At 36.0% G+C, this 27,079-nt stretch overlaps 2 protein-coding genes across 2 annotated transcripts; both read left to right on the forward strand.

Moving 5' to 3' along the window:
* Nucleotides 1-7,268: 7,268 nt before the first annotated feature.
* On the forward strand, nt 7,269-12,443 carry emp3a (epithelial membrane protein 3a (MAM blood group)). Its single transcript, XM_067387111.1, has 5 exons — nt 7,269-7,379; nt 10,511-10,599; nt 10,790-10,892; nt 11,079-11,219; nt 11,393-12,443. Exons 2-5 carry the CDS (start codon nt 10,522-10,524, stop codon nt 11,566-11,568), a joined length of 498 nt encoding a protein of 165 aa, XP_067243212.1. The 5' UTR covers nt 7,269-7,379; nt 10,511-10,521; the 3' UTR covers nt 11,569-12,443.
* A 2,122-nt stretch (nt 12,444-14,565) lies between these two features.
* fam83e (family with sequence similarity 83 member E) lies at nt 14,566-26,553 on the forward strand. Its single transcript, XM_067388823.1, has 9 exons — nt 14,566-15,033; nt 17,615-17,761; nt 18,284-18,408; nt 19,754-20,188; nt 21,275-21,328; nt 21,432-21,479; nt 21,586-21,784; nt 22,615-22,797; nt 26,362-26,553. The coding sequence occupies exons 1-9, from the start codon at nt 14,566-14,568 to the stop codon at nt 26,551-26,553; spliced, it is 1,851 nt and encodes a 616-aa protein (XP_067244924.1).
* Nucleotides 26,554-27,079: the final 526 nt, after the last annotated feature.

The following is a 27,079-nucleotide window of genomic DNA, read 5'->3' on the forward strand; positions in this document are numbered from 1 at the left end:
TTAAGTACTCATCTTCATGTCATCCCAAACCCTTAAGACCTTTGTTCATTTGCAGCTTTTTAGGTCCAGAAAGGTACTAAAGTCATCGTTAAAACCATTAACGTGACTACAGTGGTTCAACCTTAATATTAAGAAGCGGCGAGAATACTTTTTGTGCACAAAAACAAAACGAAAATAATGATTTTATTCAACAAATTCATCTCTCCCTTGTCATACTGCTATGCTATTTTCGTTGCAGAGCTTCAGTGTTTATGTCTGAATGCGGGCTCAGCATGGGCCGGTAGGGCTGGGTAAAAAATATTGATTTCTCGATTTTAATCGATTCTCATTTTTCTTAAATCCCAAGAATTGATTAGTCTAGTCTGTTTTCAGTTGATGAATGAACAGAATATGTAATATGCAATAATCTTTGTGCTTTGTTACTTTTTATATGAAGCAAAGTGTCAGATTTCAAATGACATCCATCTTATTATGAGATTCAAAAAATAAATACCGTTTTGGCACTGTTTAATGTGGCGCGACAGATCGCTTTAGCGCCTCAGTTAAAGAGAAGAATGTGAACATCCTCTCCTACGCTTTAATATCAGTTACAGCGCGAAATAAACATGCATGAACATCTGAAGGTATGTTAAAATATACAGTACAACTTACTTAAATCCGTATCATGTCTCGTGTAATCGCTCAATCAGTGCTTCAACCTCGCAAAGACGTCAATAAAACAGCTTATAAACAATGTCACGTAACGTCACATTTACCTCAGAAAAACATATTCAGTGACCATAAACTCATTAGTCAGCTAGAAAAGTGAACTCTAGAGAGCAGCATTCTGATAAATATAACTATGTACCGTTACATATTCATTATAATTTTTAATGCTCTTCAATATTTAATGCATGTTTGAATAAAACAGTTATGACAGCCACGATTTATATGTTTATATTTAAAAAAAACGAATTGGAGTAGAAATATGATTATGTAATTCTAAACTTTATTTATAATAAAATATCATTGAGATTAAGTGTCTGTATATAAATAAGTTAATTTAACCTTCAATATTATTATAGTAGCATCAACTGACTCTCATGTGTAGTTTACAGCATTAGTTGAGAGAGATATTTTTCCTCTAGAAAATTTGCCATATACTGTAACTGAAATACTACATCCAAAATAATCGATATCGAATCGAATCGAAAGCATGTGAATAGTAATCAAATCGAGTCGTGAAAATCTATGGTCAATACCCAGCCCTACTGGCCGGCCAATACTGAGCCACCGTTCAGATGTAAACACTGTTTTAAAGGTGCCCTAGAATCAAAAATTGAATTTATCTTGGCATAGTTGAATAACAAGAGTTCAGTACATGGAAATGACATACAGTGAGTCTCAAACTCCATTGTTTCCTCCTCCTTATATAAATCTCATTTGTTTAAAAGACCTCAGAAGAACAGGCGAATCTCAACATAACACAGACTGTTAATATGTTAATATGCACAATATTTGCATATGCCAGCCCATGTTCAAGGCATTACACAAGGGCAGGCAGTATTAACGTCTGGATCTGTGCCCAGCTGAATCATCAGACTAGGTAAGCAAGCAAGAACAATAGCGAAAAATGGCAGATGGAGCGATGATAACTGACATGATCCATGATATCATGATATTTTTAGTGATATTTGTGAATTGTCTTTCTAAATGTTTCGTTAGCATGTTGCTAATGTACTGTTAAATGTGGTTAAAGTTACCATCGTTTATTACTGTATTCACGGAGACAAGAGCAGTCATTATTTTCATTTTTAAACACTTGCAGTCTGTATAATTCATAAACACAACTTCATTTTTTATAAATCTCTCCAACAGTGTGTAATGTTAGCTTTAGCCATGGAGCACTATCAAACTTGTTCAGAATCAAATGTAAACATCCAAATAAATACTATACTTACGTGATCCGACGCATGCATGCAGTATGCATGACAAACATCTTGTAAAGATCCATTTGAGGGTTATATTAGCTGTGTGAACTTTGTAAATGCACTGTATTATAGTCAATAGTTCGGGGGGCAGGGAGCACAAGATTTAAAGGGGCCATGCGCTGAATCGGTGCATAGTTAACGATGCCCCAAAATAGGCAGTTAAAAAAAATTATTAAAAAAAATCTATGGGGTATTTTGAGCTGAAACTTAACAGACACGTTCAGGGGACACCTTAGACTTATATTACATCTTGTAAAAACTGGTTCTAGGGCACCTTCAACGATGTCTTTAGTACCTTTCTGGACCTCAAAAGGTGCAATGTTGTTGCTGCCTATGTGTGGATCAGATACCCTTGGATTTCATCAAAAATATCTTAATTTGTGTTCTGAAGATAAATGAAGGTCTTACAGGTTTGGGACGACATGAGGGTGAATACCTAATGACAGAAATCTCATTTTTGGGTGAACTAACCCTTTAAACACACAGTATACTGCAAGGTTTGTTAGAATCCACTTGAAATAAGACAACAAGAAGCAATACTAACACCTCTGAAATCACTCCTCCTGCTTTTTGTTGTGCATTTCAGTTACATTAATCAGGTTAATCGTTATAAACATACAGGCGTTAATTTCTGTTTACTCTGAGCTGCCTTTCTGAGTCCTAAGAGCCGCTTCCAAGGGCTCTGAACGTGTAGTGCTGACACCTTGTGGAGAGACGAGGAGGTATTTTTATTAAGTCTCTAATCATACATTTTGTAGTTTCATCAAAAACAGAAAACAATAATTAGGTCTGGATGCAATGTTGAAAAATGTAAAATATATTAAACTATATACAGTATACTCACATAAAGCAATATATACTGTATAGCAAATCTCAACTCCTTCATTGTTTGCATCGTTGCAAAATATAAACTATATTATCGTCCAGCTCCAATCTGCTTAATGATACTAAAAGGTTTAGAATATGATATCATGAATGTTTGTAAACCTGCTTTAAAACATGTATATAAATAAATTTGACTTAACATGTAGGAAAACCTTGGAACTGATTCTCTTACTTTGACCACATTGTCTCCATGATCCTGCAACGTTTGCTCCTTACGGACATCAGGATCACATGCGGTCTTCACATCCACATCATCCTGACTTTGTATTTTCTCCAGCAGGGATGCTCTGTCTGCGAGGAGGTAGGCCACCTGTTCGCTCAAGCTGATGGGAATAATATCAGCCAGACCTTCCTGAAGTAACATCTCCGAGACCTCGCTCCTCTGTGCCTCTGTACATATAGATTCAGATGTTATATGAGTGGTGAAGAGCCAGATTGATAGAGGAGAGAATTGACTGAAACACACCTTGCTGCAGGTGGATGTCATCCAGAGTAGCACGGAGCGTTATGTTTTCTTGTTCGAGATGTAAAGCCACAGAGTCTCGGGTCTTTGTGAGACTCTTAATGTGATTGATGTATTGCTGAACCTGAGAACACACATAGTCTCTATTTATTGTTTTCTATCTACCTAAACCAGGGGCGTTTCCTCTGAGGAGGCAAGGGAAGCAATAGGATGAGAAATTAATCCATATTACATATAAAACAACACAAATATTACAAATGATGACATTAAAAGAGCGCAAGTCACTCGTATTTCTAAAAGAACACTGCCCAACAGCGACACCCGCAGGTGAAGTTACAGCAGGAGTCATGCCTCCCTTTGCTCTCATAGAAAACCATTAGACTCCTAAATCATGCAGTGGATTTTGTGGGGGGTAATTGAGAATGAATGGGGGAAAGTCACGTGAGAGGAGGCAATGTCTCCATCATGCTATGATTGGATGTAATTGGTTATGATTGGCTTGTGCGATAAATCCCACCTCTTGTTTACGTGCACGTTTGAATGAACAAATGATGGCGTCAATGGGAAGACTAATTGAAAAGTAAGTAAACAGATCACCTAGTTAGATATCACCACTTTATATCACGTCAAAATCAAACTTGAAATGGACTGAAAACATGATTTTTAGTGCAATCAGCTTGGTGAAATTAAAAATACATCTCGTGTCTGTGACAGACGGTGTTTATGGAGCATGACTGATGATCCAAAATAGCCTAAGTTGACTATTAAAAAGAAAAACATCAATACACAAATAAAATATATTGTTTAAATTATTATTGCATGTAGTTATTATTTTGGAATGAATGTAGAAATGCTTAAAACACTGACTTGATGAGATTGACTTGGTTTTGATAAATAGAACATTACGTTGTTAATGTAAAATTACAAAATAGAATTGTATTTGGTCTCTTTTTTCGATGCAAGTAATGTTCATTTAACAAGGAAGATGTGTCAGCGTTAAGAGTAATCCACATGAATTTACATTTGATTCATAAAAAATTTAAAAATGTGCCTCCTCTGCACGCCACTAACCTAAACATCTCATTTTGTGTCCCGCAGGCAAATAGACACTCATATGGTTCTGAAACTAAATACAGGTGAGTAAATGATGATTTACCCCAACTCACCTTTTCAATCTCAGCAACACGTTCCTTCTGAAGATCTTGTATCTGTTGGTTGAGGGACTTCACGGTACTTTCACTGCTCTTGTAAAGCTGCCACAGCAGAGACAAGCGCTCATTAACGGAGGCCGAGGGGTCCAAACCTTCCTCCTGCAGCCGCTGCTCCATTTCCTGCAACATCTTCCCATCCTAAAACAGACATAAAGATCCATGTTATGTCTATCTATATGTGCCTGTCTATAACTGTATCCCAGATCTGCGTTTAGAATGTTTGCATCAAACACGTGATCTGCTCATGTTGTTTAAACATCCTTTGACAGCTGTTGTTGGAGATCGGAAGAGGTGGCGCACATGTGTTCGCTGTGAAAAGCTCCTTCTGAACACTTACAGACACACATTTACTAATTCTACCCTCTTTTGCATCTGTGATTATTTGAGACATTTGGTTGCATTATGCAAGAAATGCATCAATGTTGCATTTCACTCATAAAAATCACAATACAGCAAAGCTTATTTTAGTACTATTAAGATTGTGACATTATGTTTATAACAATTAAGCACTTTTTTTATTATTAAATCAGCATTAGGGCTTACAACATAAAGGCCTACTGCAATGATACAATAAATATTTATTTATTGCATTACAGTAAACATACAATAAAGAGAATAAGACATTTGTGCATTTGGCATGTTGTTTTAACATCCTTTGACAGCTGTTGTTGGAGATCGGAGGAGGTGGCGCACATGCGCACATCTGTTTTTCTCCTTTTAATCGACTTTGCGGTTTTCTAGCATGGAAACTTTACTACTTTCAGTTACATTTGTTTTTCTGCGAAAATAATAAAGCGAACGCACCAGATAGTACTTATATAACTTATAACAGACTGATATTTACCACAAAGCCAGATCGTGATGTGTTGCCCTTTAAAAAAAATCAGTAAAATGAGCGATTCTCCACGGAAAGGTTTATAAAAACAGATCTTACCTGTGCTGTGCACATCTCCTCCCGTTATTCAAAACCATTGAAGTTGCTTTTTAGCTATTGTTAAGAGTTATTATTGCCTTATAAGAGAATTATCACATCGCCGCTTATCCAAAGTGACTTGACTGAACTGTTTTTCTTTCATAAAACTGTCGCGTCCTTACAGAACTCTCAGATGTTCACTGTCGCATAGAAACCGATGTTAATGTATCACCACCTTCGGTATTTTTCAGAATTTACTTGGAATGTACGTTCATCAGCGACAGCAGACCGTGTGAGTGTCTTTGTGTGGGACGTCCTGCAAAAGAACCCCATAAACTCCGTAATAAGAAACGCGGTTCCCAAACAAGTATAAGGTCCAGTCTGCCTTTTACATGTAGAAAAGGTCATTTTAAGTGCATTTTTATATATATGCATGGTCTTTAGTCATTGAGGGAGGATGCTTTATTTAAAAAAATATATATATAAATATATATATATATATATTTTTTTTTTTTAAAAAATAATAATGCATCCTTCCTCACTAAGTAAAGACCATATATTTATATATATATAAAAATGCACTTTAATATGCATAATGCATAACAACACATAAAAACTGGTGTCAGTTTTTCATTGTTTTTAAAAACATTCATTGACAAAATGCATCCTTTTCATGGAATGACCCAGATATTAAAAGCATGTTGGTACACTCTAAAAAATGCTGGGTTAAAAACAGCCCAGGTTGGGATAAAAATGGACAAACCCAGCAATTGGGTTGTTTTGACCCAGCGGTAGGGTTAAATGTTTGCCCAACCTGCTGGACAGTTTTATTTAAACCAACTATTGTTTAAAAATTACTGTATTGCTTAATTAAAATTAACCCAAAGTATTTTGGAAATTAACATTTATTAATGTTCAATGAATAATTATTAAACAATAAACATTTATTAAATTGCTTATTAATAAATGTATATTAATAAATTATTAAATTTATATTAATAAAATATTAAAGCTTATTAATAAACATTCATCTTTTGTCTATTATTGTTGCCTCTAATTGCATCTGGTTTTTAATTTCCCAACTATTTTGGGTTCATTTTAAGCTAGCCATATCAATTTTTAAACAATAGTTGGTTTAAATAAAACTACCCAGCAGGTTGGGCAAACATTTAACCTAACAGCTGGGTTAAAACAACCCAATCGCTGGGTTTGTCCATTTTCAACCCAACTTGGGTTATTTTTAACCCAGCATTTTGTAGAGTGTACATAATAAAATATTGGATTAAATTACTAAAGATTCCTTTCTTCACATTAGAGTATTTAGCTTATTTAAGCTAACTAAATATAACCTCTTGAATGTACAGGACTAGATAAATTTAGTTTGAAACACTTCACAGGGGATTCATGGGTGTGAACTGATGTTTCTCTGGGTGGTCTGTGTTTCCTCCAACAGGAAACAATTGTCCAGATTGCTCCATGAGTTTTTAATTGCTTTGTAAACAGCACATGACCATCAATGAATTGAACAAGGCGTGAATACAATCATTAATCATCAAAGAAGTGTATAACCTTTGAAAACATATAGGCCTATATGCATTTAATTCAAAAATGCACTTTTTATTGCTAAATCTACTATATCAGAACATCACTGCATTGATTGTTGAGTAATTGTGTAATAGACTCTCTCTGGGTTTGGGCGGACACAAACTCAAGCCCATTTTTAGTTTGCAGAAACTACGTTTTTCTGGAGCTGTGAAGGAAACTCCTCCTCTAACCGAGCCCGCATTCCTTCCTGGACCGTTTTTTTCCCAAACGTGGGAGGCTGTGGAGAGAGTGAGTGTGTGGAGGAGAGAAGACAGGAGGAGACCAGCTGAGAAACTACACAGGACTTCTTGAGACGAACGTTTTCAGAAGATCTGTTGGTACGAGGACACAAGGTAAGCTGCATTTTTATTTCTTCAACAACAGACAGTATTTCCACACTTAAAAATAATCATTATAGAGCCTGATGTGCCATGGTTCTTCAGAAAACTTTGGATGTACTGCTGATGGTCTTCACTTTTACTTTAATGCATGAGACTATGAACCAATATTCTCATCAAGAATACTTCATTTCAAAAGAACCCTATAAAATAGTTCATATGCAAATAAATGTAATAAAAAACCTTTATTATTAAGAGTCAAACTCTTTATGTTCTTCTGTTTGTTTGTTCATAGAACAGATGTAGAAATAAGATGCAACCCAAACAGACTTCAAGATTCTGCAATCATACATACAAAATGTGTCTGTCCTGGTCTGTCGGAGGTGTTTCTGTAAGATGTAGCTTTTACGATTGGTAATTACAGCTCTTCTGTAGTTTAAAGAGCATCTCAGTAAAATCTTGCATGGCAGACAGAGTGACTAAAGAGAACGAACTGTCCGAATCGGTGCCAGGAACACATAACGAGCAGCTCCTGCATGTAAACATGGAGAGGTGGGGGCCGATTTAATGAAAACCATGAGTTAGAGAATGTTGACTAAATACGTAATCTTACGGCCACCACAAAGGGCCTCTTGGTCTCTATTTTGGAAAGAGATCTTACATGCAGTGCAAGTTCTTTTCACCGCACAGTAGTGACATAGAGGGTGTGGAATCTTGGGATCTGTGTGTGTTGTTCCTAGTCTTCCTTCCCCATCCCGATCCGTCACACACTCCTTAGTTATGAATGGACGTTTTGTTGAAGTCTACGTTCATCTTATGGATGGAAAAGTCATGGAGCGTTTGTGGTATAGCCGTGTTATGGAAACATGATGATGCAAAAGCGTCTAGCAGTGAGGTGAAAATTCATTTATAGGTATGATGCCAGTGAAGTATTATTACAGTGCTTGAATTAAAGTTCACACGCAAGTCCTACATTTTTTTCCTGGAAAGATGCTGTCAGCAAATGGCATAATTTTGATCAAATAAACCTCATTCAGCCTCTCCATGAGCCAAGAACATTTCCAGAGAGCCTCTATTTGGCATCATACAGTACATGTCAGTACAATTTGTTTTTTTAAATATTTTTATTCAGCAAGGATGCATCAAATGTGACACTAAAAAAACTTTAAAAACAATGATGTTCTTTTGAACTTTCTATTCATCAAAGGATCCTGAAAATCAAATGTATCTCAGTTAACACAAAAATAGGGAGCAGCACAACTGTTTTCAACATTGATAATAATCAGAAATGTTTCTTGAGCAGCAGATCATAATATTAGAATGATTTCTGAAGGATCATGTGACACTGAAGACTGGAGCAATGATGCTGAAAATTCAGCTTTGATCACAGGAATACATTACATTACAATACATTCAGTATTGCAATCTTTCAAAAACCAACCTTTGTACTGGGATGCATATTCTATGGAAGCTTGTGTCTGCCACTAAATAAAACAAAATTAAAAAGTTAATTGTAACTTTTTATCACACAATTCTGGCTTTTTTTCTTGCAATTGCAAGACTTCATCTCACAATTCTGACTTTATGTCTCAGAATTGTGATATAAAGTCACAATTGCGAGTTATAAAGTCAGAATTGTGAGATATAAAGATAGAATTGTGAAGTCAAAATTGCATGACAAAGTCAGAATTGTGAGATATAAAGTCAGAATTGTGAGTTATAAAGTCAGAATTGTGAGTTATAAAGTCAGAATTGCGAGTTATAAAGTCAGAATTGTGAGTTATAAAGTCAGAATTGCGAGTTATAAAGTCAGAATTGCGTGATATAAAGTCAGAATTGCGTGATATAAAGTCAGAATTGCGAGTTATAAAGTCAGAATTGTGAGTTATAAAGTCAGAATTGTGAGTTATAAAGTCAGAATTGTGAGTTATAAAGTCAGAATTGTGAGTTATAAAGTCAGAATTGTGAGTTATAAAGTCAGAATTGCGCGTTATAAAGTCAGAATTGTGAGTTATAAAGTCAGAATTGCGCGTTATAAAGTCAGAATTGTGAGTTATAAAGTCAGAATTGTGAGTTATAAAGTCAGAATTGTGAGTTATAAAGTCAGAATTGTGAGTTATAAAGTCAGAATTGTGAGTTATAAAGTCAGAATTGCGCGTTATAAAGTCAGAATTGTGAGTTATAAAGTCAGAATTGTGAGTTATAAAGTCAGAATTGTGAGTTATAAAGTCAGAATTGTGAGTTATAAAGTCAGAATTGTGAGTTATAAAGTCAGAATTGTGAGTTATAAAGTCAGAATTGCGAGTTATAAAGTCAGAATTGTGAGTTATAAAGTCAGAATTGCTTGATATAAAGTCAGAATTGTGAGTTATAAAGTCAGAATTGCGCGTTATAAAGTCAGAATTGTGAGTTATAAAGTCAGAATTGTGAGTTATAAAGTCAGAATTGCGCGTTATAAAGTCAGAATTGTGAGTTATAAAGTCAGAATTGTGAGTTATAAAGTCAGAATTGTGAGTTATAAAGTCAGAATTGTGAGTTATAAAGTCAGAATTGCTTGATATAAAGTCAGAATTGTGAGTTATAAAGTCAGAATTGCGCGTTATAAAGTCAGAATTGTGAGTTATAAAGTCAGAATTGTGAGTTATAAAGTCAGAATTGTGAGTTATAAAGTCAGAATTGCGAGTTATAAAGTCAGAATTGTGAGTTATAAAGTCAGAATTGTGAGTTATAAAGTCAGAATTGTGAGTTATAAAGTCAGAATTGTGAGTTATAAAGTCAGAATTGAATTGCCCTTTTCGGGCAATTCTGACTTTTTTCTTGCAATTGCGAGTTTTTGTCATGCAATTCTGAGAAAAAATTGTGAGATAAAAAGTTGCAATTACCTTTTTTACTTTTTATTTCATGACGGAAACAAGCCTCCATAGTATTAACATCAGAACAGAAGAAAATGTATCTTTCAGTTTGTGTAATCTCATTCAAGGCTGGAGATCAGACACTGACTGTATGTTTACACAGCACTCCGAATGTCGGCCACATCAGAGGCTTTATAAATCCCAAATGATTCCTCATTTTCCTTTGTGAGTAAATGAGACTGAGATGGAAGCTCTCAAACTGAACTTTTTTTTTGTATTTTCTTTTACCGTCAGAATCTACCAAAATGTCTTTCCTGTTGATGTTTGTGACCCTTCTGCATTTGGTCACCCTGGCCATGCTTTTCATCGCCACCATGGAGAAGGTTAGTCAGAATTCACTGTCACAAACATCAGTAGCTACTGCAATAAAATGTGAAATTCACTTTTATTTTGTAAAAGCATCTTCACATTGTTACATCTAAATTAGCATGTTTGTTTGTTGTTATACAAATGAAATGAATTTATTATTATTATTAATTTTTATGTATTTTATTATTTATTATTCTTTTTTAGTCCTGGTGGTCTTGGGGAGACATAGAGAACACGGATCTCTGGTATAAGTGCATGTATGACAACGCCACAGAAACCTGGTTATGTGCATCTGTCAGCGAGAACGGTGGGTAACTATGATAAATATACAATACTCGCATGAACTGTTAATAAAACACATGGACACTGATACTGATGAATAGAATGAACATGCATGCAGCAAACACAATGTACCAGTTACGTAATTTCATGACTTACTGACAGCATAACTACAACGTTGCATCAGTTTGTGTTGTTTCTTTGACTCTTTCAGAATGGCTGCAGTCAGTCCAGGCCCTCATGATATTATCCGTGGTGCTCTCTTCCATCTCCTTCATGGTGTTCCTTGGACAGCTCTTCACCATGTCCAAAGGGGGACTTTTCTACTTCACTGGCCTGTGCCAGTTTTTTGCAGGTAAGTGTTTTCATCAAATACTTACAAACTAATTAGGCTATATAAACTATAATTTTGTATTTATTTAAGTAGTACATTGATGTCACAATATTATTTCCTATATAGTTCCATATGTGCTGCCCCCTTGTGGCCACTTTCTCTTCTCACTCCATTCACCCTCTCCACTCTCACAGGTTTTGCAGCATTTGCAGCTGTTCTTATCTACACTTTTCAAAGGAGCGAGATTCTTCAAGATGTTCGGGAACTGAAAATGGGTCGTTTTGGCTACTGTTACATTCTAGCCTGGGTCTGTGTGCCCCTTTTACTTATTAGTGGCGCACTTTATGTGCATCTGCGCAAACGGGCCTGATTTTCTGCTTAAAGGGATAGTTCAACCAAAAATGAAATTTTTCCCAAGTTTTACTCACCTTCAAGCTATCCTAGGTGTATAAGACTATCTTCTTTCAAACAAGCACAATCGAAGATATATTTAAAAATATCCTTAGAAATTTTCCAAGCTTTATAATGGTACTGAATTTTTTTGAAGCCACTAGGGGGTTAGTAAAGGCCTTTTGAAGTGAAGCTCTGCATTTTTGTAAGAAAAATATCCATATTTAAAACTCAAATAAGTAGCTTCCGGCGGACTTTCATGATGGATGGATGCATTTTTTAAACAATGTTTTTGCTTCAAAATCATGCCCCCCATTCGTAACTATTATAAAGCTTGGAGAAGGATATTTTTAAATACATCTCTGATTGTGTTTGTCTGAAAGAAGATAGTCATATACATACAGGATGGCTTGAGGGTGAGTAAATCATGATAATTTTCATTTTTAGGTGAACTAACCCTTTAACACCACACATGTACTTTAGTTGTCTAGTCTTCTATGAGATTATATATGCTTATGGCTCTTCTTAGATGAGCCAGTTTATGATATATGGCTTATTGCTCTTTGTAATTTATTATTATCCTACTAGTTCGTAGGATCAAACTCCCAACATCTGTTTTGCAGCTTTTGGGAAGTTGCATCAAAAAATGCTGAATTTCCCATAGTGGGGAAACTGCTGCTTTAAGTTTAGCTGATAGTGGGATTTCAATACCAAATGCTTAAATCATGCTTTAAGAAAACTGGAGTGTAATAAACAGAAAAGGTTTCTAGATCAATTCGTTGGATTTCCAAAGTGAAAATCTCAGAACTGGAAACCTCAAACCCGTCCTTTTGCCCCAAAATTGAATATGTGTCTTTGTATTATTATATGTTTTTATGTATGCAAACTCTATAAATAAAACACATTTTATAAAAATCACCTCAGTAGTTGTTGTTTTAGGTTAGAGTAAACAACACATAGAAAAATATTTCAGCGCAACTATGAATAAACAAAGAATAGTGCTACAAAAATGCTACAGATCAAGTAGGATCAACAGGAACCTATCTTCTAGGAACTTGTAAGTCTTTGTGCTGTTTAAGTAGTTTAATGAGTTTGAATCAGTAATTATTATTAACAATCTTCATTGCTATTTGAAATACTCAAATATTCAATTTAAACTGCTCTAAAAAAAAAGAAGTATATCATTGTGTTTGGTTTTTGTGTACATGACTTACAACAACATACCATCGTACTACACATTATCTGCTTTTAAAAGCACTGCTGATTCTGTCTAAGGGACAAAATGAACGTTAGCATTAGACATGATAGAAGAGGTGATTAAAGAGGAATGTGTGCATTAATGAGTTGCATGGCATTCCAGTTACTTGTTCATGCAGAACCAAAAGGTGAACAAAGGTGAGCTCCCCATACTATCTTCAGGGGATTAAAACACATGTAACTTCTCCACACGTGTCTAAGCATCAATGCTTGAAGTGTATGATGTGAAAAGAGACCACTAGGCAGGTGTTGAGTTCCAGCCTCGCCCCCTTTTGACTGTAGCTGGGAGGGAAGGAAGGTCTCAATCTCTGCTCCCTAGAGAGGACTGGCTCGGCTGGTATAACCAGTCACAATAGAACAGAGAGGCACTCTATGTGTTTACTAAAGACACAAGAAAGACAGAAATCTAACCTTATGAGAGAGGACGAGGGCTGAAGGGAGACCAGAGTGTTTCAGAACATGTTTTGGGGATGGTTGATGATTTGCTGACTCAAGACATGGATTTGCACGGAAGCTAAAAATGGGCAGATCACAGCGATGACTTGTTGCTCGCATTGGCTGGTGACGAGGAGTAATTTAACACCAGACAGAGTGAGGCCATTAAGAATGGGAGGAGATAGCAGAGATATGTCAGAACTTGATGGAAAGAGGCGATGGACTGAGGGTGTGTGAGTGAGACAGGCGCTGACGGGTGAGTCTCAACTTTTAGTACATAGTCTGTTCTTGTTAAGTATTAACATAAAATAGATAAATAGAAATGCATGGATTTTAACACGCCCTTGTGAAAAAGAAGTACACATTTGCATACTTTATAAAGAAAGACTTATTTTTTAATAGTTCTGACACTTAATTGCATGTTAATTGTAATTAAAAGAAAATGTTGTAATAAGTTAAAATTTATGTTAAAATCAGAGTGCTTTTTGGCACTCTTAAGTACATCTTTAAATGTAATTTCATAATTAAATCTATTGTCTTTTGAAGTATGCTTAAAGTGTACTGCCGAATGTAATGTCAAGCATTTATGGTAAACTAAAATTTACTCTAAGGACATTTCTATTGAAACTATTGTCATGTATTTAATTACACATTTGTAGTGATGATGTTGCAATTACAATTACAATATACTGACTATCGAATAACACACTATAAGCTAAAATTATAATCATGTACTTCACAAGTCAACACATCAAAATTAGTGTGCTTCTTTAAAACACGGCAAAGGTTTGGCTTTAAAACTCACCTTTTAAATTGACAAAGTGAACTTTTTAAAATCGCTCTTTAAGTAAGTGGCCTTTTATTTATTTTAAATATGCATTTAAGTTTTGAAGAAGAACACTACAAGTGCACATTCAATACAATTAAGTGCACTTCTTTTCCACAAGGGTGGCCACAAAATCAAATTAAAGAGGTCTGGAAAAGGCTGGGAATGTTCTTAAAATCTGATGTTGCTATTTTCCCTCAAGACTGTCTTCAAGTTCTCCAAATCATGGCGACAATTCCTCCATGGAGTATCCTGCTTTTCTCTTGACTTTTGTTGGCTAAAAAGAGTTAAATGTCTTCAACGCATGAGGAAGAACCTCAGCTATTTGAATAATTCACCAACATCCTCCTCCAAGTAACTTAAGTAAGAGCAGCTGCCAGTTATTGTCTACACATCAACATGCAATTTTCCACGGTCATTTTTTTGTAGAAGATCTCCATCCATCATCGGGTTCCAATCATGTCAAACTCTCAAGAGCAGAGCCTCAATGAGAATGTCATCTTCACTCCATTGACGGAATCCAGTCCGGACTTCTTGCACTGCGAGGAAGAACGCTATTGTGTGGAAAGCCTGGTGAGCTCCGGTCCTGAGGCTTTCTACACCAAACTCCACCGGGAACAAGTCGGATCGTTCTTGTCCACCGGCGAGGTGAACCAGATCTCCAGCTGGGTCGAGGACTATCATCAAAGCGATGCGGTCCTGGAGGATGGAAATGGTGAGGTGGAGGTCGGTTCTGATGGGGACGACTTCTCTGGACATTATTTTCCCACAGAGTCTGACACTCCGGCACCATCCTTGGAACTAGGATGGCCAGAAAGGTACAACTGGATGGACATGGGTCAGGTTCATGTGTATACCAATCCTCCTTCAGAACAGGAGCCCTCCATACGGGTAGTCCTCAGGAGACTCTTACAAGGGGCCACTAGGGTAAGTCAAGTCAGCTTTATTTATATAGCACTTTATAAAATATAAAATACATTGTTAAATAAACAGAAAAATAACAGATGCAAACTTAATCAGATATGAGAAATTCAAATTCTGTTCTAAAAAGACATCAGTGTCATTATTCAGCTCAGTGTTGATTCAGTTCAGTTCAATGACTGTGTAAAGTTTGGCGATTATGAAACATGTTGCAAAATTCATCAATAATGAAACAATGTCAATTCATCAATAAAGCATCTCTAAAGGAGATAGTACACTCTAAAAATGTTAAGACTTTTAAATTTACACAGTTTAATTAATAATAAAATTCCATCAAATAAGGCACGTTCACACCGAGAACGATTGCGTTCACACCAACGAACAATAACGGTCTGTTTATTCTAAGCTCACGGGCTGCGGTTTTAAAGCAGAACTTTTTTACCTTCATAAATAGTTCTCTAAGTCCTTACGATGGTTAACTGACTTGTAGTGGTGTGTTTGAGGCGAGCACTAACCCCTCTGGCACGTCTACGCCAGAAAACAACACTTGCAAGTTGAACTGCGCCGACCCGACACAATCTCGTCTCATGTTCACGTTCACGCGAGAGTGACAAAATGCTTTACGGTAATTCCAAAACAATGTATATATTATGACTTTATAAGACAATTTCGAAAATTACCCACCTCCATCGAGATTTCTTGTACTGTATTTGCAAAACTACTGCGCTTGTGAACGTTGTAGTCATTTACGACAGTGTGATTCACTGAAGGAACCTGTAGGGGGAGCTTCGCAAATCTTACTGAGTTCCGCTTTAAAGTGTCTACAACATATTTTTGTTGCATTTAATCGTTTTTAACCAGCAGATGTCCTCAGCATGTTATGTTCCATGTGAATAGCTAGTGTAATCGATCTAATCTAACAGTGAATTTCGCTGACAAAGTCAAAATAGTTGAAAAAACAACGCCTAGTCTTTTTCACTGCAACTTCAAAGGAAGCAAGACAATGTTGTCGAAACCGGCACTGGATACCTGAGGTCATTTTATTGTTTGATAGCCTGATGATCTCATCTCCGTTAATACTTTTATTCCGAGGGTATGACCGATTGTTTTCAATATATCCATTTTCTTTAAAGTATCCTTCTTGAAAAGTGGATGGTGGCTTTTTCTGGAGCTCGGTGACCTTCTCCGCAATGTCGTCTGCCATTTTAAATACAATAGAATGGATTCTGATTGGCTGTCAGTGTTTTATTCCAACGATATTGTTTCTCTATATCAATATAGCTGTGGTGTGGACTGTGCTATTCTTTTAATACTTTTTAGAACGATTTTTAGAACTATATCTTTATTGTTATCTTTATAGTTATCATTCTTGCCTTTGTAATTGCGTAAGGATTATTCAACTCAATTTGATAGAATTTTACTATTATTTAAATTGCATAAATCTTTAAAAAAAAAAAAAAGGTGTAGGGACCTCACTCAATTTTACAGTCGGATTTGATCCTAAATACCATGGATTTTATCCTACAGTACATCAAAAGTAAGGAACAAATCTGCATTTAGCCTATAAAGGCAGAAACGGACGTGAAAGTGTTCTTATGCATACCCCAACTGAAACTTATTGGCCTCGTATACCAGTTATTCAATTCTTTCATGCATATTGTGATGTGTTTATGTAACATTTTTAACTACGTTTTAATAATTGCATCACTGAAATTAATCAATATTAATGATTTCCTGAAAATAATAATAATATTAACAGAAACCAGGCCATGTGCTCGTACGTTTTCTGATTTCCTTGGATTTCCTCGCCTATTGATGATGAGTGCCATACTTCTGAACTATAAAGAGATATTTGAAGACTTCAGATGCAAAAGCCTCTAAGAGCCGTCTAAAGTTTTCTTCTAAAATGAGCATTTTTATCAAGCTCGTATGTTTAGGTTCAGTTATTCCACTTTAATGGCAGGTCCTTTTCATTGCCATTAAAGTGAAATAAGTGAACATAAACAAACAAGCTTGATAAAAATGCTTATTTTACAAGAAAATTTCAGATGGCACTTAGAGGCTTTTGCATCTGAAGTCTTCATTTGTAGTTGTTCAGTAGAAAATTCAGAAGTTGAAAAAGCCTTTTCTTCTCTATTGTGACGTATATCCGAATGAAATGGCTTTTCGAACAAGAAAAAATGTAGGGCGGGGCTTGGTTTTGTCCATGGGGAATTGATTGGATGGTTTTGGTTTGCTATTGGTGGATCTCATGTGAATGACAGGGTTGCCCCGCCCTTATACCAGTAAATGCATCATCAGAGAAGATTAAAGATTACGAAAAAAACAATGACATGCACAGATAATTAATTTATAATAATTACTGCAATATTCCATTTGTGACTTTAAAATGACTGTGATTTATACAGGGAAATGCATTAAGAACTTTTTTTCTGCATATGGACGTTGTATAAATCATTCATAGGAACATTTCGGAAACTTTAATGTGTCAAAGCTAAAACAAGCCCTTAGTTGGTTGAATGCAAAAAACTAAGCTTAGCGTGAACCTGCAGGAAGTCCACTAGTTTTCTGCATTTGTGTTGGGCAGCTGATCGCCGTGGTAACAGATAAATTGTCGGACAAAGCGGTGATTGGTGACCTCCAAAACGCTGCATCCCGGGGGGTTCCGGTATACATCATCCTCAACAGAAGATCCGCGGAGGAGAACTGCTCTTCACATCAGCTTCAACATCCGGTGAGTGGATAAAATTATTATAGCGATCAATGACTCGAGCATGAGTTTGTGCTGGTTTTCCTGGTCCACTTATTTCTGTTGTGCGAGTTGTGACCTTTAAGCCACAAAACCTCCATGCACACCTTAACAGACTGAACTTTAGGCTGTTCCTCTAAACAAAAGATTTGGACACACCTTAGTGGATAACTCTGCATCTGTTAACACATGTTACTCTTCATCACAGAGTTTCTCTTTCTGTCTCTGTAAGTATGAATAAGAAGAACTCACAAAGCCATGGTGAACAGGTTCAACTACATTCATCCGGTGCAGATGATTGGCGTGTGGTTATGGAATGTTTTTGGCTTGGATAATCACTCCACATCTCTGAAACTGAACTGGAACTGACCTTTGATTGAAAGCTGAAAGTTTAGAATTTTCTGGAAACCAACTGAAAAAACAGTTGAGTTATGCATGGAAGATTGAAGATTGATTTTGCGATGTACTGTAGCTCATGGGAATCTCTTCCTTGATGACATTTTTCAGAATATCATGGTGCGCATTCTTGGAGGTAAAACGTTCCTGACGCATGACACGAAGATGGTTGTTGGAGAACTAAAGGACAACTTTGTGTTGGTGGATCTGGAGACAGTGATGTTGGGGAGCTACAGGTAAAGGATGGTTTCATAAGAGAGCTTGTAAATCAGTCGAGAAACACATTACCTGCAGTTGAACGACTTGCTCAAGGGAATAAGGGTGGGAACATTCTGGGATTTGGACCAACTTTTGGGTTGCCAGCTCATACCTTTAAAGACTATAAACCACACCACCCCTACATTACAGACAATTATTGAAATGAACACTCTGTGGGAACTTTTTTTTGCCTCTTTCACAGTTGTTAAAGTTCACTACTGTTAAAAAGTTTAGGGTCAGTAAGAATTTTTTTTATGCTTTTTTTTTTTTTTTTAAAGAGGTCTTATGCTTAGCAAGTCTGCATTTATTTGATCAGAAATACAGTAAAACTGTAAAATTATTAGGGATACATGATCTGCCACCATAATGGTATCGGCCGATATATGTTCATTTTTAATGTTATCAGCTCAATAAGAAAATTTGACAAATATATTAAAGCTGATAAATAATGGATTTTTTCCTCCATCTGACACTTCAGATGAACACTGTTCACCATGATGCTTTTGAATTGCTTGAAATATGATTGAAATCACTTCAAAAAGGAAAATACAGTTAAGTGAAACATGGGCAAGTCTGTCATATAGGCTGCATAAAATTATAATGAGAACGTTATAATGTGAAACTTTTGTCTTTGTAATCAGGCTCTCAAAAATTAAACAAAAATTTGTATTCAGATTTATCGGCCAATATATCAGTTATCGGCCTTCACATATAAAGAATTATCGGTTATTGGTATCAGCCAAAATTCTCATATCAATGCATCCTTAAAAATTCTGAAATATTATTACAGTTTATAGAACTGTTTTCTATTTGAATATATTTTAAAATATAATTTATTTCTGTGACGCAAATCTTAATTACTCCAGTCTTCAGTGTCACATGATCCCTCAGAAATCATTCTAATCTGCTCTAATTTTGCTGCTCTAAAAAACATGTCTTATTATTATTAATGCTGACAACAGCTGTTTAATATTTTTGTGGAAACAATGATTTTTTTAAATCACTTTATATGAGGAACAAATGTTTTTTTTCTTTGAGACAAGAGATATGAAATATTCAAACATATGCATTAAAACACACATCGCTGTCTGTCACAAGACATATGCATTAATGTTTGAATATGTGCAAGAATTAAATTTGAATGAGATTTTAATTTAATAATAATGTCTTTTCTTTCTAATGGTATCAAGTCTTGGAAATTTTTGCACGAGTCATATTGACTACTTTATTATAGTTGCTACACTTGTCTCTTCTTGGATAGTTACAGTATATCTAAATCCTTTATAATCTCTTGATTTTTTTTTTTTTCATTGTCTTGATCAGTCTTACCTGGAGCGATGCTCACCTGCATCGTCAGCTCGTCACCCTTATGAGCGGCCCAGTCGTGGAATCCTTCGATCGTGAGTTTCGGACCCTCTACGCTGCCTCACTCCCAATCCCAGAAGCATGGAAAACTGGAAAACCAGCAAGTGAACCCAAAATATATAATAAACTCACACCCCTGCACATAAACAGCTACAAAATTGAACTCGCCGAGTACGTCTCCAATCCTCCGCCTCCTCCTATGGACAGCCCTCTGGACTGGGAGGAGATGGGGGTCATCAAGAGATTCCCGGACAGCCCTCTTAGTCCTGCACCTGATGCTGCGGAGATGCAGTTTCATCATCGACACCACCTGGACAGACATCCAGGAGGATGGGAGGTCTCCTACAATGACTTTAACAGCAGACTGCTGCCTGGACATCAAGAGGAGGTTAAGTAAGTACAAAATACAAAGTTATTTGACTTTAGATATAATATTAGACAGTCCTGTGAGGATGACTGTGGTTTTCCTACTTCTTATAAAGCAATCACTACGAGGCTTAAGAGATATAACCGGTTTAGATGGAAATGATTTAAGCTGACTAGCAACTTTTCTCTATTTACAGATATGATACACACATATGTTTGCAATTTCCCACAAAAAGCATCTAAAATATAAACACTTATAATAGGCTTACTGTAGTGAGTATCAGGGTAAGACAAAAATGTGTTTTGGATGATGTATTGACACATTATTTAAAGAGTATTATTTTTTAACAAAAACAAGTAAAGTAGTGTAACTTTATAATAGAAAATGGTTAATGGTTTTTGTAAATTGTAATGTTTCACCATACAGTATTTATTTATGAAGCCTTTGTGAGCATAAGAGACGTCTTTCAAAAATGAACAAAAATCTTTCTAAACCCAAACTTTTGAGCGGTAGTGCATATAAAAGATGATCTCAATTAAAAATTACAACTTTAAACATAATTTGAAAAGATCAATCTGCATTAAACACCACCAATAAAACAAGAAACTACTGTAATTTGAAAGTGTAGTAATTAAAAGCAGAATTTGACTACAATTTTTTGCAATATTACTTTACATATTGCCACAAAATAAAACATAAAATGCAGTGGAGACATCACTTTTGTATAACAAAAATTTTAAATATATAAAATTATTATTGTAAAAGTCTTGTGTTCAATCCAACTTTAATGTGCAGAAGCGTATAACAAAAAAGACAAAAATAACAAAAATAAACATGCTGTAACTGAATGAAAGTTTTGAATGTATTTTGTGTTTTCATGAACGGCTTGTAGAATTGAATATACAGTTTTTTAAATGTGATGATTACTAAACCCCAACATGTATGACTCCATATTTAATATACAGTGTTACGAAATAATATTCTGCAAGCTGTGATAACTTTTAAGAGCACAATCTTAAAGCTGCTGCCTGTTGGATTTCAGAATAAGGTACAATATTTGCCCTTAAAAGGCAGTTTCTGTTTAAACTCACTCTGTCTTATCTGCATTTCAGGTTCAATTCTATGTTTCTGTCAGACTTTAGGCATCCAGAATATCAAAGGCAAAGGTCAGCATTTCTCAGAAGGCTTTTCATGTGAGCTCATAAGTATGGATGTATTGTTAGATGTGTTTGTGCAACATACATGCGCTTTCTCTGTTGTTTTCTATAGGTGGCATTACTCTCCAGGCGAAATGCATAGCAATGACTTGATGAACAGGTAAATACTACAACCGGTCCAAGAGAAAGACAGACAAGAGACAAACAAGAAGGCAATTATTTGAATAGATCTCTTAGAGAGTTGTGCTCATCTCTTTCATCCAAAGGCATCTGCAGACACCTGACAGAATCACGTATCCTCTGCTGAATCCTGAAAATGAGGAGAGGTATCCTGTGTACAAATCCCGCATCCACAGAAATGACATGACATCAGAGGAAGAGATGAGACGAGATTCTTTCCTGAGGAGGGACAGAGTTTTAGGAGATACGATAAACCCAGAAGGAGCCACACAATCCCATCTAAAGGTATGCTGCTATATGCAAGCAAAAAGGCACAACAGGCCTGCTTTAATGTGAATACACTCACAGATAAAGGGCGTTGTTACTTGTGTTAGGCACGAGGCGAAGCAGTGACTGTACTCACATTATACAGCATGGCCTCTCGTACCTTATTGCTTTTATAAAATGATTACCACACAGTATAAATATTAAAGGAACACTATGTAGCTTTTCGCCACTAGAGGTCGCCACTATAGGCGAGATTGAGCGCGGAATCATGGGAGATGTAGTCTTCACCTGAGATTATTAACATACTGTACTATGAAGCAAAGCAGGGCTGAGTGATGTGGGAGTAAAACGAGGCCGCTTGAGCGGTTTCTAATGAGAGAAGAGCGCAAAATGCCTCGAGAGCAGCGGAACTTTTATTATGTCACAGTCGCTACTTCCGGTCAAGCATATGTGGGGTAACGCAGTGCTGTTTATCATATTAGATACATTTAAAGGGTTAGTTCACCCAAAAATGAAAATAATGTAATTTATTACTTACTCTCATGCCGTTCCACACCCGTAAGACCTTCATTAAGATATTTTTGTTGAAATCCGATGGCTCTGCAATGAAATTTCCTCTCTCAAGATCCATAAAGGTACTAAAAATTTAAATCATGTGAGTTCATGTGAGTACAGTGCTTCAATATTAATATTATAAAGCGATGAGAATATTTTTGGTGCGCCAAAAAAACAAAATAGCGACTTATTTAGTGATGGCCGATTTCAAAACACTGCTTCAGGAAGCTTTGGAGCATTATGACCTTTTTTCATTCTTTCTGTTCTCTTTTCTGTTTTGCTTTCTTTCACAGAAGTCATCAGAACTTTCCCGGAGCAAGACTTTCAGCACTTTGAGTGACATTCTTAAACGGGTCAATGCACGTGCCAGTTCCTCAGGACAGACTAGGACAGAAAACCCAGCGCCAGGCATCAGCAAATCCACACTGGAGCTCAATCTACAGCGTTCAGACACGGCATCGACTGCTCGAACCACCGTAAGACAGATTGAGATTTCATATTTACATGCAGCTTATGTGGCAGAAGTTGGAACGAAACATACAATTAGCCCTAAATAGCCATAACTAAATATTTCTCAGCTGACATTTCAAGTCTTTTTCAATAATAATGGAAAATAATGGAAAATGCTTTCCTGTAGCTCAGTGGTTAGAGCATGGCACTAGCAATGCCAAGGTCATGGGTTCGATCCCAGGGATTGCACACATACTCAGATACAAAATGTAAAGTATAATGCAATGTAAGTCGCTTTGGATAAAAGCGTCTGCCAAATGCATAAATGTAAATGTAAATGTAAATGTAATGAATATTTTGAATTTCTATGAACCATATTTGTGCATGTTGTCAGTTATGACATTACTCATTCCTCATTGTGTACAAATGCACATGTTTACAGTAAATCAATGTACAACAGAAGCCTAGAAGAAATGTACTCTACATTTAAAGGTGCAGTGTGTAAATTTTAGCGCCATCTAGCGGTGAGGTTGCGAAATGCAACCAACGGCTCAGTCCACTGTTCACCCTTCCCTTTCAAAGCACATAGAGAAGCTACAGTGGCCGACACAGGACAAAAATGTCATCATCTGAGACAGCAGAGAGTAACCAGTCAAGCAAACATGCTCTGTAGAGCAGTTTGTCCATTTAGGGCTACTGTAGAAACATAGCGGCGCAAAATGGCGAATTCGATGTAAGGGGACCCGCGGTGTATGTAGATAGAAATGCCTCATTCTAAGGTAATAGTTATGAAAGGTCTTTATAGTTATACATAGTTATGTATATTATATTGCATTTCTGTCAATAGATCCTCCAAAATTTTACAAATTGGACCTTTAAGCCAGGATTTAAAATCACACTGTCTCAAATGTACACTACCGTTCAGACTTTATTTAAAGAAGTGAAAACTTGTGTTCATCAAGGCATTTTTTTTTACATTGTTACAAAACATTAATTTAAAATAAATGCTTTCTATTCACAATCCTGAAAAAAAAAAAAAAATGTATCACAGTTTTCACAAAAATATGAAAAACTGTTTCAACATAATAATTAGAAATGTTTCTTATGCAGCAAATCAACATATCAGAATGATTTCTGAAGGATCATGTGACACTGAAGACTGGAGTAATGATGCTGAAAATTCAGCTTTGATCACAGGAATAAATGACATTTTAAAGTAGCCTATATTCAAGTAGAAAACTATTATTTTAAATTGTAATATATGCAGATACATATCAAATAAATGCAGCCTTGGTGAGCATAAAACTTTCAAAAATGTTAACAAAAAATTGTACAGACCCCAAACTTTTGAACAGTTAGCCTGTCTGTGCAAATAATCCTATATTGTCAATGCAGAATCAAAAGTTCATTGTCCTAGAAAATAGCCCCACCCACATTTTACTGAAGAGTTCATCATGTATTCAAGTCAGGCACGTGCACACATAGACAAAAAAGGGGCTTGAGCCCCTGCCCTTTTTCTTCCTCGAGAGAAAGTGCCCTTTTTTCTGGGGTGCTTTTTTTTTTTTTAAATAAATGAATATATATTCCTGTTTGCGCTTAGCTTCCCTGTCAAACAAATATATTTACTGTGTAAAACAAATAATAATAAAAAAATACTATATCAGGTCGGCTTTGTCGAGTTCAGATCCCTCACTCCGCGACACGCCATTCATGCCCGCACGCTCGTGCGCGCGCGCCACGCCCCACTTCACCTCGAGTTTGCTGCTGGTTGATAACTTGTGACAACTATTCCCGCAAAAAAAAAAAAAAATGCAACTGCTGTCTGGCGATGAGAAGCGAAAAAGAAAAAAGCCCTAGATGGATGCATCCCGTGCATTTCTTTCAGGTAGGCTGAAAGAAAGTTTTGAAAGTTTTGTCTATTTAAGGGTTATTTATACATTTAACGCTGCATTAATAATTTGACCACAATCAACACATCTGCCTGATTTGATACTAATGAAATTTATGTCATATTATAATTTCAATCATTTTATTGTGCTATGCATTGCGTTTTGAACCATGGTAAAGATATTGGTTGGGCGTGTCAATACCAGAAGAGGAGCATTCCATGGACGCACATTCATGAACCACATTTTTAGACAGTTTGCTAAAGATGCATGGTTTATTTAAACTATTTAAAATCAAAATAAAGCTGATTCCCAGCTACATAATGCTATTCTTACATCTACACTATACACAGGATAATATGTATCAATAAAAGTTTAAACCCTCGCTCTGTCCATATATTCTTGTTGAAGAAATTACAGTGGCTGTAGCATTTCTATCACAAAGAAGTGGCCGAATATTATTATTTAACTAATAATATATTTTTAATCATGGTGGCTTTGATCGTGCTGTGCTGTCTAACAACAAAAATCAGCAGGCTTTTGTCGTCCTCTGCAGGCATTTGTTATAATATATAACGTATTAACAGTTCAGGAAAAAAAAACAAAAACAAAACTCTTGATGTGCTTAAATATATGCACACAAGTGTTATTTTGTGTAATTCATTTAGAAGAAATCTACAGATGCAAACAGACGGAGGGTAGTAGGCTTAAAACAAACTCCATCTAAATGTGTAGGGCTAGGGTTAAGTTTTCTTTCCATTAGAGTAAAAGACATGGCAGCAAAAATGGACCTTAACATTGTAAAATTGTAAAATCTTAAAATTGTCCACTTCATGAAAGAAGTATTCCAATAACACCAAAAAATTACAACGATTTATTGATTTGTGCAAAATAAACAAATTATTAGTGAAACTATGTCCCTCTCCTTGGTCCAGTCATTTATTCTAAATATATATCTACTTGAAAATAGTTGCTGTTGACTTCTCTTGTGATAAACCTAGTGAAGAAGACCATGGTCTCTGTGTGAACTGATTATTTTGTAGAAATCTGTGGAGTATAAAACAATTGAGTGAGTATCAGGGAAGTCAAAGTTGTCTTAATATATTTAAGGGTTCATTATTTTTTAAATAAATAATTATGAAAAGTGCCCTTTTTTCCACTTGAGCCCCTGCCCCCCAATATGTCTGTGCACGTCCCTGATTCAAGTCAATTGTTGGAAAGATCGTATTTACGAGCTGAACGCACATGAACGCCAACACATGTAGTAAATACGAGTGGGAAGCTGGGGATTTTCTTTAAGCCTAGAGTTTACAAGTTGGTGGCGTCACTGAGAAACATGGTGTAATACAACAATACTTGTGTAGGTATTTAGCAGTGACATTGGGGATTTTTATTTAGCCTACAAAAAAATAACCTGCCAGCACCAAATATAACAATTAATTCATTAATTAATTCATTAAAAACATAAAAAGTAGAAGACACGTGATGCATATTATTTAATCTTCATTTTCTAGAGTAACTTATAAAAGCTTCCCAGGAAGAGGTGGTTGTAACCCTTTATGTTCTACTGTGCATTTACTCATTTCCATTTATTTATGCACACCATATGTCATGATGTCTGTGGAAATCGACAAAAAGGCATGCTGGTGCACTCAACGCTTAATCATGCGATATATCTTTAAAACTTTTTCTGTTGTCTTTCAGAACTGTGACAATCTGCCTCTGACTCCAGCTCTGGCACTTATGAAAAAGAGAAACGATGATGTTAAATCGGGAATGCTGAGGAGCATGCCCAGCGTGTTTACATCTGGATTCAGAACTCCCGGTTTTGGCCTGCAGAGGGAGCCACCGTGGCGGTCCCCTTTCAGAAGCCATAGAAGTGAGGAGGAGCACTGATGTTATGCAGGAAAGCCCAGACAATGACATCAGCAGTGTTACAATAATTCCCACGTATTTAAATATGTAAATATTACTGTAATAAGCAGCGCTGCGTGTTAACAAGGGGAGTTTCCTGCTTAATGAGAATAAATATTCATCAGCAATGATGTCACACTTGAAGAATAAGTCTATTAACATATGCCTGATTTACATGTGTTATTGAAAGATGTGATGGACTCATGACCTATGAACTGTCATATTTTCTCAATGAAAAGGGGATTTTAAGGTCAAATGTTTATGCTGCCTACCTTCATTTATAAAATTGAATACCACAAATATTCTAATATGCACATTAAGTCATCATGAAATTATGTTTGCAGCCTGTTTTACTTCAGTACATCCATCGGCTGCAAAGGAAAGTTGCTTCAGAGGAGCAGATTATTACATTTTGATTAAAGATTACAAAGAAAGACCTTTATATCCTTTGAAATAATGTGCACTGATGAATCATTCCAAATATGACCAGGAAAGCGTAAGGATCAAA

Source organism: Chanodichthys erythropterus, chromosome 6, assembly GCF_024489055.1.
Source record: "Chanodichthys erythropterus isolate Z2021 chromosome 6, ASM2448905v1, whole genome shotgun sequence".
In the NCBI taxonomy this organism is placed as follows: domain Eukaryota; kingdom Metazoa; phylum Chordata; class Actinopteri; order Cypriniformes; family Xenocyprididae; genus Chanodichthys; species Chanodichthys erythropterus.

Excerpts from the sequence above, each read along its gene's own strand:
- emp3a (XM_067387111.1), top strand. The coding sequence starts at position 10,522 with ATGTCTTTCCTGTTGATGTTTGTGACCCTTCTGCATTTGGTCACCCTG. Across the intron at positions 10,893-11,078 it reads TGCATCTGTCAGCGAGAACG|AATGGCTGCAGTCAGTCCAG; the intron begins GTGGGTAACTAT and ends TGACTCTTTCAG. Across the intron at positions 11,220-11,392 it reads CCTGTGCCAGTTTTTTGCAG|GTTTTGCAGCATTTGCAGCT; the intron begins GTAAGTGTTTTC and ends CCACTCTCACAG.
- fam83e (XM_067388823.1), top strand. The coding sequence starts at position 14,566 with ATGTCAAACTCTCAAGAGCAGAGCCTCAATGAGAATGTCATCTTCACT. Across the intron at positions 17,762-18,283 it reads CACATCAGCTTCAACATCCG|AATATCATGGTGCGCATTCT; the intron begins GTGAGTGGATAA and ends GACATTTTTCAG. Across the intron at positions 21,480-21,585 it reads AGCAATGACTTGATGAACAG|GCATCTGCAGACACCTGACA; the intron begins GTAAATACTACA and ends TTTCATCCAAAG.